At 38.4% G+C, this 16344-nt stretch overlaps 1 protein-coding gene and 1 long non-coding RNA gene across 5 annotated transcripts in view; one reads left to right on the top strand and one right to left on the bottom strand.

Annotated features, from left to right (window-relative positions):
* The window catches only part of WTAP (WT1 associated protein), a 25584-nt gene extending 14911 nt beyond the window's left edge, over window positions 1-10673 (top strand). For 3 of the 4 annotated variants that reach the window (XM_082404620.1, XM_082404619.1, XM_082404621.1), the window contains 3 exons: window positions 2687-2865; window positions 7809-7963; window positions 9387-10673. In XM_082404620.1, coding sequence (XP_082260746.1) covers window positions 2687-2865; window positions 7809-7963; window positions 9387-9970 — 918 coding nt within the window. In that variant the 3' untranslated portion in view covers window positions 9971-10673. Of the gene's footprint in view, window positions 1-2686; window positions 2866-3081; window positions 3912-7808; window positions 7964-9386 lie in introns of those variants that run through there. The other variant, XM_082404622.1, reaches the window with a different exon arrangement.
* Window positions 10100-16270, bottom strand: LOC309634519. Its single transcript, XR_014248172.1, has 2 exons — window positions 13625-16270; window positions 10100-12883 (listed from the first exon to the last, which is right to left on the bottom strand). It is a non-coding gene; the product is annotated as an uncharacterized lncRNA (long non-coding RNA).
* Between the last annotated feature and the right edge of the window lie 74 nt (window positions 16271-16344).

Genomic DNA, 16344 nt, shown 5'->3' with positions numbered 1-16344 from the left:
TGTGTAATCTCCATTTGATAGTTATTAAAATCTAATGCATAAGGCAATATATTCTGGTCACTGGAGACCAATCATCTGTGGGGCACAGTTCTGTTTCTTCTCTCACCAGTAAGATGTTCTTTCGGGCTTAATCACAACCCTTATTCTGCTTGTGCAGACGCTGTCTGTTGTCCACATTTCCACAAAAGTCTTTAGTCCCTTTTCCTTCACTTTTTCTTCGCTGTGCGGCATGTGGAACCTTAGTTCCCCGACCAGGGATCGAACCCGGGCCCCCTGTGCCCTGCGTTGGGAGTGCGGGGTCTTAACCACTGGCCTTCCAGGGAAGTCCCCTTCACTTTTTCAGAATGACTTCTTTACCTGTTGAAGAGTAGCTTCTGTTATTTTCTCTATCTTCTCACCACTCCTTTTGTTTCTGCCAATTTAGTTTCCATCTGCACTGCCACTGATATTTTTTCTGTAAAGTCACTAATGAATGTATTAAGAAATTTCTCTTTCTCAGCACTCATATGCCTTTACTTTCCCTAACTTCAACTATTGACCATTCCCACCTTTGGCTTTTTTTTTTTTTAACCTAGATACTTGGTTCCAAGAAGTCTTACCGACATTTTGAATATAGGGTTTTTGTTTTTGTTTTCCTTTCTGTAACACCCACCCATCCCATTCAATTTTTTTTTTCTCTTAGGATTTTCACGTCTAATGGCATGAGTACTGCTTCTCAAGTGCCTAGTCTCAAAACCATTTAATCCTTTTTTTGTGATATTTAGGACTCTGGGTTCTACCATTTACTCATTAATAGTTTTAGGTTTCCCTGTTAACATGGCACTGTGCCAGATGCTTACACATGCAAAGGATGAATCTACCTTCAGAGTGCTAGCACCTGGTAGAGTGTGAATAGATGGTGCTGATGATAATGTCTCATAAAACCAGTGCATCTTGATTTCTTTCAATCTCTTGAATCCTATTCTTGACATCCTAATCCAGATACTCCTTAACAGTTGCCTAGATAGTATGTGCTGTTGACTCACCTCAGTGATTCTACAGCCATCCCATATACACTAGCCGTTTTGATCATATTATGCCTAATCAGGGCCTTTGGTGATGCCTCATCACCCTTTTGCCATCTCAACCTATATTTAAGATTTTTTTCAAGTAGAACCTAACTTTTTCCAGCCACATTTTTTTACAGCTCTTCTCTGCACAGGCCAGCCGAAGAACTCACTGCTCTTTCAGTTAGAACACAGTGAAGTTTTGCAGAGAGGGCAGCAGGAGCAAACACAAGGAAATGGCAAGCTTGTGTGTAGCAGATGAGGGCCGTTCACTTTGTAATCTAAATACTAGTAACTATGTTAGTGTGAGAGAGGGAGTGTTTTCTTTAGTGATAGTGGTACGTGGTATATGTTACATGGCATGCTTTATTCCTGTTAGATTACCTCAGCAGCTGGCATTATATTGAATAAAGAGGTGTACTTTTTGGTTTAAAATGAGTTACTTTTAAAATTCCTCAAGCTGAAAGAGGAAAAAATAGTTCTGTTTGCTCAGTGAAATACTAACTAAATATATCCTAGTATATTTGTATCTTTTATGGTAGAAATTAGCTGCTTAGGAAAGGTTAGTTTCAATCCTATTTAAGGTTTAGTGTGGAGCAGGATCTTGAACCAGATCTACTTTGGGTGTGAAGAAAGTGATGCATTTAATGCTGATAAACTGTATCTCATATTTTAGAAATGTATTTTTAGTGTGCTAGTAAATAATACAACCAGAGTTGAAGTTGAAGGTTTCATATGTAAGTAGAGGGATTTGGTATGGTGGAAAAAGCCCTAGATTGGGAGTCAGGAGGCTTGAGAACAAGAATTCTAGTTTTAGTACTGGCACTGAACTAACTATCCTTGGACAGTTGGCTTATTTAATCTCTCAAAAATAAGCAGTTTGGACCAGGTCAGTCACCTTCCAGCCTTACAATGCTGTGATTCAAATCTACTTGGAGGGAAAAAAAATGAATATGTGCGTAATTTTGGGTTACGGTGCTGTTTATAAAGCTGTAATGCCAACTCATGTAAATATGTAAGTACTATACATTTTTAAATTTAGAAATGCAAATATGTTTTAAATTATAATCTTGTACCTGGTGTATTTTTAGGGAACTTGTACATAGACTAATTTCCCATAAGCACAGATTTACTTTACATAAGTGATATTTTAAACTTTGCTTTTTTCCCCCAGTGGGCATCAGCATTTTTAGTAAATATAACAGTGATTGATTGATTGATTGATTTTGTACTGTTTTGGTTGCCAACGTGTTAGTCTCCTTATATTTGAAGTTTCCAAACATGGAGTGCAATCAAATGGCCTTTACCTCCTACATGGATAACCTTAAATAGTTTCGTGGGGTTTTTTTTTCTTCTTTTTTGGCTGCGCAGCTTGAGGGATCTTAGTTCCCTGACCAGGGATCGAAGCCAGGCCCTGGCAGTGAGAGCACTGACTCTTAACCACTAGACCCTCCTAACCAGGGAATTCCCAAATAGTTGTTTTTAATTTGTAATTTTTTTAGAGGATTTTATGATCAAGGGGGGAAAGGACTTAACAAGCAAGTTGGTACATCCAGTGAATGAAAGGGATTTTATCTCATCTTCTTAGGTATGTTTCTTTTGATTTGGTAGTAATTGGGGTTTTTTTTTGCTTTGCACAGACTCAAATCCAGTACCTCAAGCAAGTCCAGCAGCCTAGCGTTGCCCAACTGAGATCAACAATGGTAGACCCAGCGATCAACTTGTTTTTCCTAAAAATGAAAGGTGAACTGGAACAGACTAAAGACAAACTGGAACAAGCCCAAAATGAACTGAGTGCCTGGAAGTTTACGCCTGATAGGTAAACAAATCATACTCCCCAGTCAAGACTTCCCTGACAGTCCCACTACGAGAAAGCTGTGGTGGGACAGCCGAGTACTCGTTTCCACACCAAGACTCAGACTTCTTGAGCCAAAAAGCCACATTCTTATACTGTCCAGCTTGTAATGGTTAATGTAAAACTTACCAGATGAACCTTGTGTTTCAGCTTTTTCTCTTCCCCCTCCCCTTGCTTCAGAGGCCTGATGGCGTCGGACTATTCCGAAGAAGTGGCCACCTCCGAAAAATTCCCCTTCTAGAACATGTAGACACTTGAGAAATGTTTCTGTTTGAAGAAAATAGAGGGAGAAACAGAAGTCTTAAGTCTGTGGCACACTGTGTCTTCAGACAGTTTGGAGGAATGAAAACCTAGAGATTTAAAATCATGAATTGAACATGTAAAATTCCAGTAAATGTAAAGATGGAATATGCATCGCTCTTAACCTTGAGCATAGTGACTTAGAGACACTGTATATCAGTTTTGCCAATAAGACTGTGGACTTCGTGATTGTTGTTGAACTTCTGGGTCAAACTCAAATGAGGTGAATTTTGCCTTTAAAGGGTTTATTTGCTAAGAACCAACTTAATAGTCATGAGAGAATCAAATAATAGATGTCAGTACAAGTAGTTCATATATTTAACCATTTAGTTTGGGGCTCCATATTACTTGATTGAGCCTTAAATCAATGTGGTTTTACTCAATGGTTTGTTCTTTGAATGGTTGCTAATACTGTAGATAATCTTATTGAGGACTGTACAAATAATGAAGGTGTGGTATCAAACTTCAGGTCTAAACTGTTTGAAGCATTATAAACATTCATTTCACAACTAGATTGTATAAGGATATTAGCTGTGATGAGACTCACTGCGTTATTTTTTTCAGTAGTGAAATTTATTAAATCCCCATTCCATTCAACAGGCACATGTTGAAAGAGCATTGTCGTTGGTGTTAATGGGGGAATGTGTTCCTTCATTGTATTTGGGCCTTTTGTATTGCACTCTTGATATTAAATTAAATGTGCCTTGAAATAGTTGGTTTTTTTTTTTTGTTTTGGTTTTGTTTTTTAAGTTCAAGGATTACTATGATGATTTTGTTGTACTTCTAACATTTTGGTTTTGGGGGGGCTGTGAGAGCAGATTGATTTCAAAAAAATTGTTGCTGTGCTCTTCAAAGTGAAGGAGAAGGCTCTGTGTCTCATTTTTTAAAGACCTACTTTTTTTCCAGCTGGTATCATAAAAGACAAGGAGACTTGACACTTGTTGCTTTTTGACACCTTGTCCCAGGATATTGCAGTAGACATTAATGTGGGACAGCTTCACAGGGTGCCTGCCAGAAGATTGGGGACAGAATGTATTGGAACTGTGGGCTGGCCTAAGTGAGACATTTTGTGAATTGGAGAAAAATATATATATATATAGTGATCATTTCTAGCAAATTCATTTGATCATTTAGATAAAAGAGGCATTATTTTCTTCATGCTTCCATCCAATCCTGGAGGTGAATTTTTTCGTCAGATCATTCTATAAGTCACCAATTCGAATTTTCACTTGGTGATAATGGAGTCTAAGATGAGTGGAAGATAAATGTTCCAGATTGCCCCAACGTTTAAGTGCAGTTTTAACAAGGGTGACTTAAGTTCTCTCTTAATCATTCAAATCAATTGTAAGTATCTTGTATGTGTGTGCTTTAGGGAACTGGTTGTGGGGCAGAGGGTGGGCTGGAGAAGTGGTTTGTGTGACTTCACGGCAAGAAGTCGCTTCTAAAATTCTCACTGCTTGTGGGGGTTGGAGGGTAAGTAACCAAGTCTGTTTGAAATTGGCTTATTGTGCCCGAATTAAGGCTTTTGTGTCTATGTTATGCCATTTAAGATCACAGTAGAGAAGGCCTACTATGTATTCTTAGTAGGTCAGGAAATAATTCCTAAAAGGTATCATTAACATGTACTGAAATTTAGCCAAGCATCTTTCTTTGCCACTTAGGTAACAGTCACCTTGACGTGGGTTTTTTCTTCTTACTGTTAAAAAAATTTTTTTAATTAATAAGGTAACACATGCTAATGTATAAAATTGAAACAGTGTAAAGAAAAGTGGAGGTGAAAAGTGAGTTTTACTCCTGGGTGTGACCTTGCCCTTCCCTGTTGTATTCCCCAGGAGTAGTAACCACTTTTAAATTTCTTGGGTATCATCAAGATAATTTGTATGCATATACAGTAATTATATATATATATATTGATTTTAACCAAAGGTGACATACATGTATACATACATACAGATGATTTGTACCAGGGCTTTCCCAACCCCACCCCACTTTATCCTTGGGCATTTTCCATTTTTTACTATATTTAAATTACTTACCATTTTTAATGGTTATATAATATTTTCATTGTATTAGTGGATCATAATTTATTTTAATTACCTATAAATGGGTTTTTATTTTGTAAAAAGTAGGCTATAAGCCAGAGTTCATCGGGTGGTATAAATACATCATTAATTTGAAATAAATAGTCCTCAATCAATACTCTGTCTGGAATAATTCAAATAGAATGGGTTGTGTGGGTTTTGTTTTGTTTTCTACTTTTTTATTCTGTTTTAATTTTAAGAGAGAAAGATCTCATGAATTATGTTGTCCACTTTAGTTAAAATATTTCATACATGTGACAGTGCGTATATTTAGAGTAGTTAGAGGGATAGATTGCAGTGTTTTGACAGTTTTCAGTTTGCATTTAAACATTTAGGTACTTGTGTGTACACCTCTTCAGAATACCCTGTCTTCCTTCCCCTTGATAACAAAGCAGTGTACAGTGTCCATTCTTTTTTATAAATCATTCTCTTAAGTTATTTCCTATTATATTTTCTTTGTGGGTTGTTAGATTTTTTTTGTAAAATTATTCCAAAGACAAGTTACTTGTAATTGGATTCTTACCATCTTTTGTGATATGATGAACACAAAAATTTTTACATGACATAGTAAAATGACGTAAAGTTACAGAATGTTTAAAGAACAGCAGTTTTGTGAAGTTTTGTTTTAAAGTGATCACTAATTTTAGAAGTGGTAGGATTATTTTAGAACAGGCATTTATAAAAAGGCATGACTTCATAAATGAAATATTTTTTGCATTAGAATTTGTGATACTTTATATGAGGTTAAGTCAGGTCACAAATTAATGTATTGATTTTACAATTGTCTGTGTTTTTAAAAATTCATATAAAAGATTTCTCAGGTTGGTAAACACCGATGCCATATACTTTGCAAGAAAGCAGTGTTGTGGGAGCATAGGCAGTAAAGTGGAAGGAATGCCCCCGTCTTAGATGATGGTGCGTGTTTCTTATTCCTCATTTGATTTCTAAACTCTTGTTCGGTAGAGGCTAAAGTCTGAGGGTGCTTATAGGAAATGGGGGATATCTGGAGCTATAATAACAATGAACAGAAATATCAGCTAATAAAGTTGCAGTGTAGAGAAAAAACCCTTACCACATGCTAACTCATGGTTTTCATCTGAGGCTCCTTTGCGCAGTGGTACCCCAGGTTTTACCAGAGATTTGTGTAAGGAAAATGTATTAAAAACTTTTGCTTGAATCATATTGGGTAAGAACATGTGCTATTGATAAAAGAACCTTGCAACACTGAGCCAAAGAATGAGAATCATTTACAAAGTGCTCCCATTTTAAAACATTTAAAAAGTGTGTGTACAGCAATTGCAAAAATGCAATCAAAAGCCCCAGTAACAGTGTCTCAATAAAACTTCACTGCTTTTCTTCAGCCTCATTAATAACAGAAATAATGACTTTTAAAGAGTTTCTAATTTAAGTATATAATTGTGATGTTACCTTTGAAACTTGGATAGGGACAGTTTGATATTCTTGTGATGGAGTAAAGTTCAGAATGACCTTATTGGTTAAAAAATTTTTTTGCTGACACTTTCTATTTTCTTCTTTTAATTCCTTTAATAGGGCTTTCATTTGCCTGATATACTACTTCAAATTCATCTCATCATTAATAGTAATATAGAGGATGAACATTGATTGCATTTTTGCAATTGCTGTGTATATGCACGTAGGTCTATAGTACATTGCACTAGCACTTGGTAACTAATTTGTTGAAAGTATGGCACTCCTAATTTGGCAGACACTTACATATTTGCATTATTTATGATAAGTAACGCCAACCTTATTTTTGTGTCCTAAGGGTAATCTTTTCAACATGGATAAAATCTTCACCACATACCAATATTAAAATTTCAAAAACTTTCAGTTTAAGACAGCTCAAAAGTATATATATCATATGAAATTAAATGAGGGATTGGTGAATAGGAATAGTCTTAAGGCTTTTTAAAAACAGTTACTGAACAGGCCTCACTTAATGCAGTAAATAAACATTCTTGTGAGAACTGCCTATTAAGAGGCATCCTTAAAAATGCTGATCTAGCAGGAATAAATATACTCTCATTCATTTATATATTTATAGGTGCTGATTTTTATATATTAGGTATTTTAAAGAAGTTTACATTGTGGTTGATGTTGCGTTTACCCTTTCAAGAACTTTTCTGTTCCATAAAGCTAAGTACCTTAGTGTTTTACTAATACTGGTATATCTAAAATGTGTGTTAATTAATTGGCCTGTTTCTATTTCAAATTATAATTTGGGATAAAAATAGATTTCAGAATCAGTTATTAATAGAAACAAAAAGTGGCCATTTAGGTACTTTTTCTTTAGGTTTCTTTAATTTTTGCTGCTGTATTGGCAAAATACTGCAATGTACAAGATGGATGTGTTCCATAAAGAAGATGGTAATTGTAGGGAGGCATCTGCTGTGACATAGTGTCATGTTCTGTACGTGTTATAGCTATCGTCGTAATAATCGCAAGCAAAGAAGGTTGTAGAGAGTTTTGTCTTCATTTTGTGATGAATGGCTCTTTCCTTTACAGCCAAACAGGCAAAAAGTTAATGGCGAAGTGTCGAATGCTTATCCAGGAGAATCAAGAGCTTGGAAGGCAGCTGTCCCAGGGACGTATTGCACAACTTGAAGCAGAATTGGCTTTACAGAAGAAATATAGTGAGGAGCTTAAAAGCAGTCAGGATGGTAAGGGGTTTTTTGAAAAGTTTGGTTAACTTTGCACTGGCTCTAAAATACTGCCAGGCATGAGTATTATAGATTAGAGTCTGTATATGCTCATCTCTGCCAATGGTTCTATAAAATTATAAGTGAAATATTTCCAGTTGAGTCAGCAAACAAAGCCATTTAATCTTAGTGGTCCCCTCACCCCCTGAATTGTTTACTGTGCAAATTTCATAAGAAGTTTTTGTTTTTTAGGGGTGGGATTTGGCAAAAGATAGAAAGGCTGTTGTATTACTAAGGCATTATGTAGCTATATAAATTTATATTCAGTGCTTAAAAGAGGGAATATCTTCATTTAACCAATTTCTGTAAGTGTAAATCTTGAAAGTATTAGGCTATTTCCAGGGATCTGAAAATATATATAATTGATTGTGGAAATTCCCTGGTGGTCCAGTGGTTAGGGCTCGGCGCTTTCACTGCTGGGGCCGGGTTTGATCCCTGGTCAGGTAACTTAAGTCCCTGCAAGCCGCACCGCATGGCCAAAAATAGAAAATAATAAATAAATAAAAGTATATAGTTGATTTTACCTTTTAAGATCCTATTTAGTGAATAAGATGTAATAGTTCTTTGCTAAGACAAATGGAACTTAATTGTCAGCTGCCATCTCTTTTTTTGTTGGGCAAGTATAGTTTCATCCATGCTGTTTCTCCTTTGTGAGGAAAATTAGTAGTAAGAAAAATACCCAAGCTCTGGAGATTAAATAAATTGCAAATTTGTAGTTAATTGCAAAGAAGGTCGCTAGTCAAGCAATATCTTTAAAACTGCCTTTTCAAAGTGATGGTTCTTAGCTCTCACTATTTGTAAATATAGTAAATAGGAGGTTTTGTATAGTAGTAAAGGAACTCCCCCCCACCCCACCCCCAAGGCCTTTTTAGAACTTAATAGACATCTGTATTTTTATCAGTTTTCAAGAGTTATTTTCTCTGAATTTTGTTCTTGGATGAGGGATAATCCTTGGTGACTGCATAGGCTTCTTTGGCGTATCAGAGTAGAGGACTGCACTTCCCCAGGGGCTAACCTGCTGTGGAGCTGAGACATTGGCTAGGAGGATGAGGCGTAAGGGGCTGGACGTGGGGGCCCGTAGGTCAGCAAACGTGGAACAGATTTTGTGGTTGTGACCAGTTTTATGTGGCTAGATAGTTTGAATAAATTTCTATTTGGTTGCTTTAATATATTTATTTTAAGCTTTTGCCTTCCTCCCCAAAACAAACTCATTGTTGAATGGCTATTTTAAAATTCCAAGCAAAATTTTAAAGTACTCTTGTGATTTTATAATTTTCTTTGTTTACTTAAACATTTACTGATTGCCTGGCTTTGTGCAGGCACTAAGAAATATTTTTAAATATGTTAAAAGAGATTAAAGTAGGTTTGACTCTCCTTTGCACAGAACTGAATGACTTCATCATTCAACTTGACGAAGAAGTAGAGGGTATGCAGAGTACCATTCTAGTTCTTCAGCAACAACTGAAGGAGACACGCCAGCAGTTGGCTCAGTACCAACAGCAGCAGTCTCAAGCCCCAGGCCCGAGTACCAGCAGGACTACATCTTCTGAGCCTGTAGGACAGGCAGAGGCCACAGGTAAAGACTGCAGTCGTCTGGCCAACGGACCAAGTAATGGCAGTTCCTCCCGGCAGAGGACGTCTGGGTCTGGATTTCATAGGGAGGGGGACACAGCCGAAGATGACTTCCCTTCTTCACCAGGGAATGGTAATAAGGCCTCCAACAGCTCGGAGGAGAGAACTGGCAGAGGAGGTAGTAGTTACGTAAACCAACTCAGTGCGGGGTATGAAAGTGTAGACTCTCCCACGGGCAGTGAAAACTCTCTCACACACCACTCAAATGACACAGACTCCAATCATGACCCTCAAGAGGAGAAAACAGTGAGTGGGAAAGGTAACCGAACTACGGGTTCCCGCCACGTTCAGAATGGCTTGGACTCAAGTGTAAATGTACAGGGTTCAGTTTTGTAAAATTTTTTCCAGCGAATTTTTATACAGTGTCATTTAATTTGGGAGAGGATACTGTCCGGAAAATTAATTCATACTTTTGTCACAATTTGCCTTTTTTGTGGGTGTTTTTTTTTCTTTTTTTCCTTTCCCTTTTTCTTTTTTTCCTTTTTTTTTTTTTTTTTTTTTTTCCTTTTTGCTTCAATACCTCTGCCACTTTGGAAATTGTAACAATTACTTTGAATGTTGCTAAAAGGACATTTTGTGTAGGGTCAGGTTATTTTTATATGAGTTAATGTGAAGTTGTAAATGGAAATCTTTCCTTAAAGTGTAACACAATGATGTCTGTTTAAATCTGTGTCTCTCCTAGAACCTGTGCTGTGTGAGGGCATTCTTCTTCATGCTGTTATTGTACTTAGGCACCATTCAGACTTGTTAGCGTAGATGTGGGTTTATGACTGCCAGGTCTGCCCAGTACAGTAGTTTTATCACTGAAAGTTGGACTTGTTGAAGGAGTCCTATAGTAGTTTCAGTGTTAGATACAGTTTTTTCCACCATACATCTGTGCATTTCCTCTTTAGGTGACTGAATGTTTAAGAAATTTGTGTGCATAGTTACTCAGTTTTTATGAACCGTTGTATCCTGTTAATGCATATTGCTCTGTGACTCCAGTATATCTTACCTGTACTGACCAAACTTAAATAAAGATTTTTATTGTAACTCCTTACATTAGTTGTTTTTTGTTTCTTTATGTGTGTTTAGCATTTGTCATTTCTTTTCATTGGTTTGCTGAATGTCTACTCATTATTCTTCAACATACCACAAAGGTGAAACTTAAGTCCATGCATAAACTTAATTGTGAATTTAATTTTTTTTTAATTTATCCCTTGTTTTGGAAAATGAACTTGGAGTTTAGGACTACACTTTAATGTTTTTTCCTGACTTGTAAAAATAATTGTTAAAATACTTGAAAATACAAAAAATATAAAGAAGAAAATAGTCACCTAAGTATTTGTTAGGTTTTAATTGAAAAAGTAGACTTTGTTTTTGTGAAATGATTTCAGGTAATTAGGTATCTCTAGTCAGTGATGTTTGTGTTAAAATATTGGCCACTTCTACTGATTTGTACTAATAATATCTGCTCATATTACATAGTAAGGGTGTAGGGTGTTAGAATGAAGGTGAAATGTTTTAAAGAGGTAAGACAAAGTTTGCTTCATTTCCTGTCATGTTAAACATTAAGTATCAAGGTCTATGGAACTGAATGGCTTTAGAATAACTTTTCACATACGTGGTTGAGATGAAATACGATTTTTGCCGAAAGCAAAATATTTTCTCGTTTTAGATATTACTTGTAATATAATCAAGGAACCTCAAAAGTAGAGATAATGACATTTGAAACTGAGGTACAACTTACTTGAAAATAACTCCTATGTTTCTGCTTGTTTAACTGGCATACAAGTGTATCTGGTCTTCATGGTGTATGTAAAATACTGCACTTCTTACCTTTTGATTAACCTTTTGTGCAGTCTTCAAATAAAAAGATCCTACACAATTTTAAATAAATTTGCTTATAAACATTTTGTTGTGTACTAAAATACTAGATATTCCCTTGGTTTTATTAAGTACTGTGGGCTTTAGCTTTAGTTTTTGTTATGTATATCCTTTTAACTTGCTCAGTTTAAACAAAGATGGAATTTCTCTTCCTTTTGGTGTTATGTAATCATTGGTGTGTGCAAAAAAATTATTCAACTGGTGATAAAATTTTATGACTAAATTTAATAGGCCTGTTATGTGTCATTACCAATTTTCAGATTTCTGTTGAATCTGCATTAATGGATGAATGACTTGGGCAGAGAGGACTTAAGACTGTGCAGAGTCAGTATTCTTCATTTCTAGAATTGGATGCTTTATTTGCTGGTATGACTATGATAAAAGAGGTGGTAAATCATAATCTAGGTTGAGAGAGTGACCTAGATTTGAATGGGTTTGGATCCTGGCTTTACTGTGTGTCTACTTCATGGCTTGGGCCAACTGCTTTCTCTGTGGCTCAAGTTTTGCCCTGTAAAGAGCAATAAATAAGTTAATACATGTGAAGCCTCACAGCAGTGCCAAGCATGTAGTGACTGCTAGTAGATGTTTGCCAGTACTATTGTCTTGAAGTTCCAGTCCTGATGACAAACTCTGCCTAGGTCACACTACTCCAAATATAAATTTTTATTGTTTGGGTAGTTCCCACCGAAGGATAAAAGATGATAGCTTTAATTGAATGGATTGTAATATCTTTGATGGAAGAGTGAAAAGCTGCCTGTATTTACTTGCATTCCTTAGTTACAAGTGTGTTTGTTACTCCTTAACGCTGGACAAGTGCAAGTGCCTAAGCATTCTTTTGATGAATCCTGGAAATGGAGAAATGCAGCTTTTGGCAAAAAGCTTGCTGAGTACTGCCAAAGGGGTAATTTTATGGGCAGTCAACTTGGATAAAGCCCAAGATTATAAGAAAGTTCCACTGTCTCTACTTGAGCATTATTTCAGAGAGAGTTTACTGTGAAGGTAGCAAAAAAATGCCTTAACGTTTTTTGACATCTATCGAGTACTTAACATGGCGGAAACTGACAGGTATTTTATACGCATTATCATTTTTATCATCACCCCATGAAACAGGCACTTGTTATCCCCACATACAGAATAGGAAATGTACTTAAAAGGGTTACATAAAAAGCAAACGGTTGGTAAACGTTGGAGCTGCCCTCCAGGGTGCCGTCATTAAAGCTCCCTGGACAATACCAACCTTAAAGCTGGCAGCTGAACCAGGCCAGGTGCCAAGAGCTGACTGGACGCTGCGCCATTCTGCCTCCCTTCATCTTGAGCAGGAGGGAAAAATGTACGTGAGCTTCTAAGGATGACATCTCACAAGCCGTCTGGACGGTTGCTGTGCTAAATTAAATAAGAAACAATCACGAAATGGTGATGCAGTGATGGAAAAAATGCAGATTACAAAGATTCCAAGTACGTAGCTCAAGATGCTAGCTGGCCAAGGTAAGAGGGTTTAGGTAAGCATAACCTCTCGGAAGTGGTTAATTGAGCCCTTGAAGGAAATGATACCAGTTGGTGGGCAGAAGGATTGAGACTATTTCTAATAATGTCTGGCACTATTAGAGGATGTACCAGTTCCCATCTCTTCACATAAGATTCAGTGGATACTTACTCCTGGGACCATTTTAATGAGAAAAATACGTACAAGTGCTTGTTACATAGGGCTCACTAGACTTCAGTTCTCTTGGCCTCTCGGCTGTATTGGATGCAGCTGAGCACTCTAGTTTCTGGGACACTTTTGCAAACATAATGCAAAGCCATCTTTCTGACAGTTTTCTCTCAGATGTTCCTGATTTCTCACTAATAGTGGTTTGTCCCCTGTACCCAATCATTGCCTACTGCTCTTCTCTGATGACACTTCCTTGGGAGTTCATTTATTCCGTGATTATAGTGAACACTTCTTACAACGCTGGGTAATGTCATTTCATTCCCTTTGAAGCTGGATCATGAGGGAGATGTAATTTTTAAAAGGACTGTCCCCCTCTTTCACTTCTTCTTTATTCTGAGTCCCTGTCTGGCCCATACGTAGCTTGGAATAGGTGCGAGGACTCCCTCGAGGCCAGGTCCCGAGCAGCCACTCACCGAAAGCAAGCAACTGTCTTTTCAGTTTTTGCTGTTAGGTTGGTTCTGAATGGAGCCTCCAGGAAAGAAACAAGTGAATACATTCCTTGCATCCAGAAGAATACAGTCATAGTCATTCAGATGTGTAAGGCACTGGGCATAAAGAATATATTAGTATTCATTCCTATGTAATTATAATGTGCTAGGAGCTCTGCATAAGGCAGTAGAACAAGATCACTTTGCAAAGCTTATAGAGTCTAGTAGACGAGACAGATGAAACTAGGAATTTTAACATGGTAAGTAGAAAGATATGTAGAACATGCTAAGAGGCATCAAATGCAGGAGATAGGAAGGCTTCCTGGAGGAAGAGAGGTCCAAGTAGAGTGCCACATGGTAGGTTGGTTAACAGAAGAAACTCACTGAGATTTGAATAGAGAAAAAACAAAGGCTTGGAGAGGTGGATACGATGGGTTTGGTTTCGATGTGAAAGTTTTATTGGAGAGGGTCTGTGTGCTCGGGAGACAGGAGAGAGAGGCTTTGGAGCTGTCAGCATAGAGGTGATCACTGAAGCCATGGGAGAGACTGGTGTTACCCAGGATGCCCGTGCAGAGGAAGAACCATGGGGAATATATTAAGGGGCAAAGTAAGCCCACAAAGGAGGCTGAAGAGTGGCCAGAGATGTAATGGGACACTGAGATAGAGCATGAAGTCGAGGGACAAGTTCCTTAAGTTCTTTGGAGACTCATGTTCCGGAACAGGGAACACATTCCAGACAGAAGACTGCTGATTCTATCACTACTCCAGACCCTAAGGATTTCTCCTGACCACCATTATCCAAGCATTTCCTTCACCACAGGGGCTATGCTCTAGTTATCTTCTCTGGTTTATTTGGCCCGTCCGCGTATCTCTGCAAAGTCTTAATGGGGGTTCCCTGGCCCTAATGAGTTTTCAATCTACTTGAAAGCTCTTCAGAAGGATTCCCCAGTCTTGTCAACAGTCTCCTCTCCACAACCCTGTAAGTAAGTTCTCTTGCTCCAGTGTTCTCAACAAGCTGCACCGCCCGCCTAGAAACTCTTTCCTTCCTAGCATATTAGGCTATTCTCTTTGATTTACCAAACATCTGAAAATCTCAGCTTTCTACCAGGAAGTCAGCCTGGATGAATGAGGATGCTTTCAGTTACATTTAACAGAACAATACCTAACTCAGGCTGGCTTAAGCAATAAGGAAAATTTGTCTCACATAGTTGGAAGATCAGAGGTTGAGTGGATTCTAGATTGGTCTCGAAGATGTCCTCAAAAGGCCAGAGTTCTTTCCATCTCTGTTCTGCTGTCCTCAGCGTGTTGGCCTTGCAATCATGCTGGCTCAAAAGGTGGGTGCAGCAGTTCCAGGTATCACACCCAGACACCACAATGTCCAGAGGGAAGAAGGATCCAGCTTTGTATCTCTTAGAAGTGAGAATACCTTTCCTAGAGCCACCCAGCAAGTTTCCCTTCACATTTTTGTGGCCAAGATTAGGTCACGTGGACATTCTGAAACCACTGGCCACGGCTAAGACTAATTATTTGGAGTAAAATGAATGTTAGGAATCAAGCACTATAACTGGCTTCATGGAAAGAGGTGAAAAATATCAAGTCTATTTTTTTAAATGGTTTAAACAGAATAAGTCTATTCAGCTTTGAAATTCCAGCCATCTCTGATTACCCCACCCAAGTACTTACCCTTTACTCAAATACATCTTGTCAATATTGACAATTAATGATTGTTCAATCTTAATTATTACTCAAATATTTGTAAAACCCCGTATCTATGGCAAACTCCAACCTCTCTATATGCAGCCCTTGGGGATGGTTAAAGCTCTTGGATAATATCATGAAAATGCATTAACATCTATTTGATAAGCATTAAGTCCCTACTGTGTGTCCAACACTGTCCCAGGGGCTAGAGAGAATCAGACAAAGCAAGACCTCTCTCTGGAAGACTAGATCGTGGGGTGTGTCCAGGGGGAAACAGCCAGAGCTGAGGCTGCAAAGTGGGCCAGGTACTGAGGTTCCTATATAGAACTCTGAAAGATTTTGAACTTCGTCCAGTAGGGGATAGGAAGTTGGAAAAAGTTTTAAGCAGAAGAGTCATCCAACCTGTGATTACATGCTCCTCGCCTTCCAGATTGTCCGCAGTCAACCGGAGGAAATCTTTTTGATCTGTGAGACACTGGGACTCTCTGGCTCTCACACACTCATCGCTACAGCTCATCTTCCAGTACAAGAACTTGGCAAGTGTGGCCAGCCCCACGGAAGGGTACGGACTCCTCCCACTGTTTGCACAGAGAACCAAGTTAACCCCCAAGTAAACGAATGATTGATTATTGGCGCCCAGGCAAAACAAAGGGGAACTTTAGAAGCCACGAGAGCAAAAGCTCACAAACAGAATGGCCCGCGGGCCTGCAGTTGGGAGGATTCGCACCAAATTCTCGCTGCCGAGATCGAGAGCCCGGGCTGAACGCGGGATACTCTGGTCACCCCACTTTTCACTGACTCCAAAAACATTAAATTCAAAAAAGACAACCTTATCCCCCCAAAACAAAAACGTCAAGACAGAAACTACAACACCGGGGTGTTCAGATAAACGTCTGAACTGCTGGCGGGATGCGTGCCTGTGAGTTCAGACTCCACAGTCCCGCCCCCTGCCCGGCCCAGCTCCGCCCCGCCCTCGCGCCTGCGCACCGGCGCCCGCGGAGGCGGTG

Source organism: Balaenoptera borealis (assembly GCF_965194805.1).
Source record: "Balaenoptera borealis genome assembly, chromosome: 9".
Lineage (NCBI taxonomy): Eukaryota > Metazoa > Chordata > Mammalia > Artiodactyla > Balaenopteridae > Balaenoptera > Balaenoptera borealis.
The sequence above is the reverse complement of the archived record's forward strand: the minus strand, read 5'-3'. Positions and strand labels throughout refer to the sequence as shown.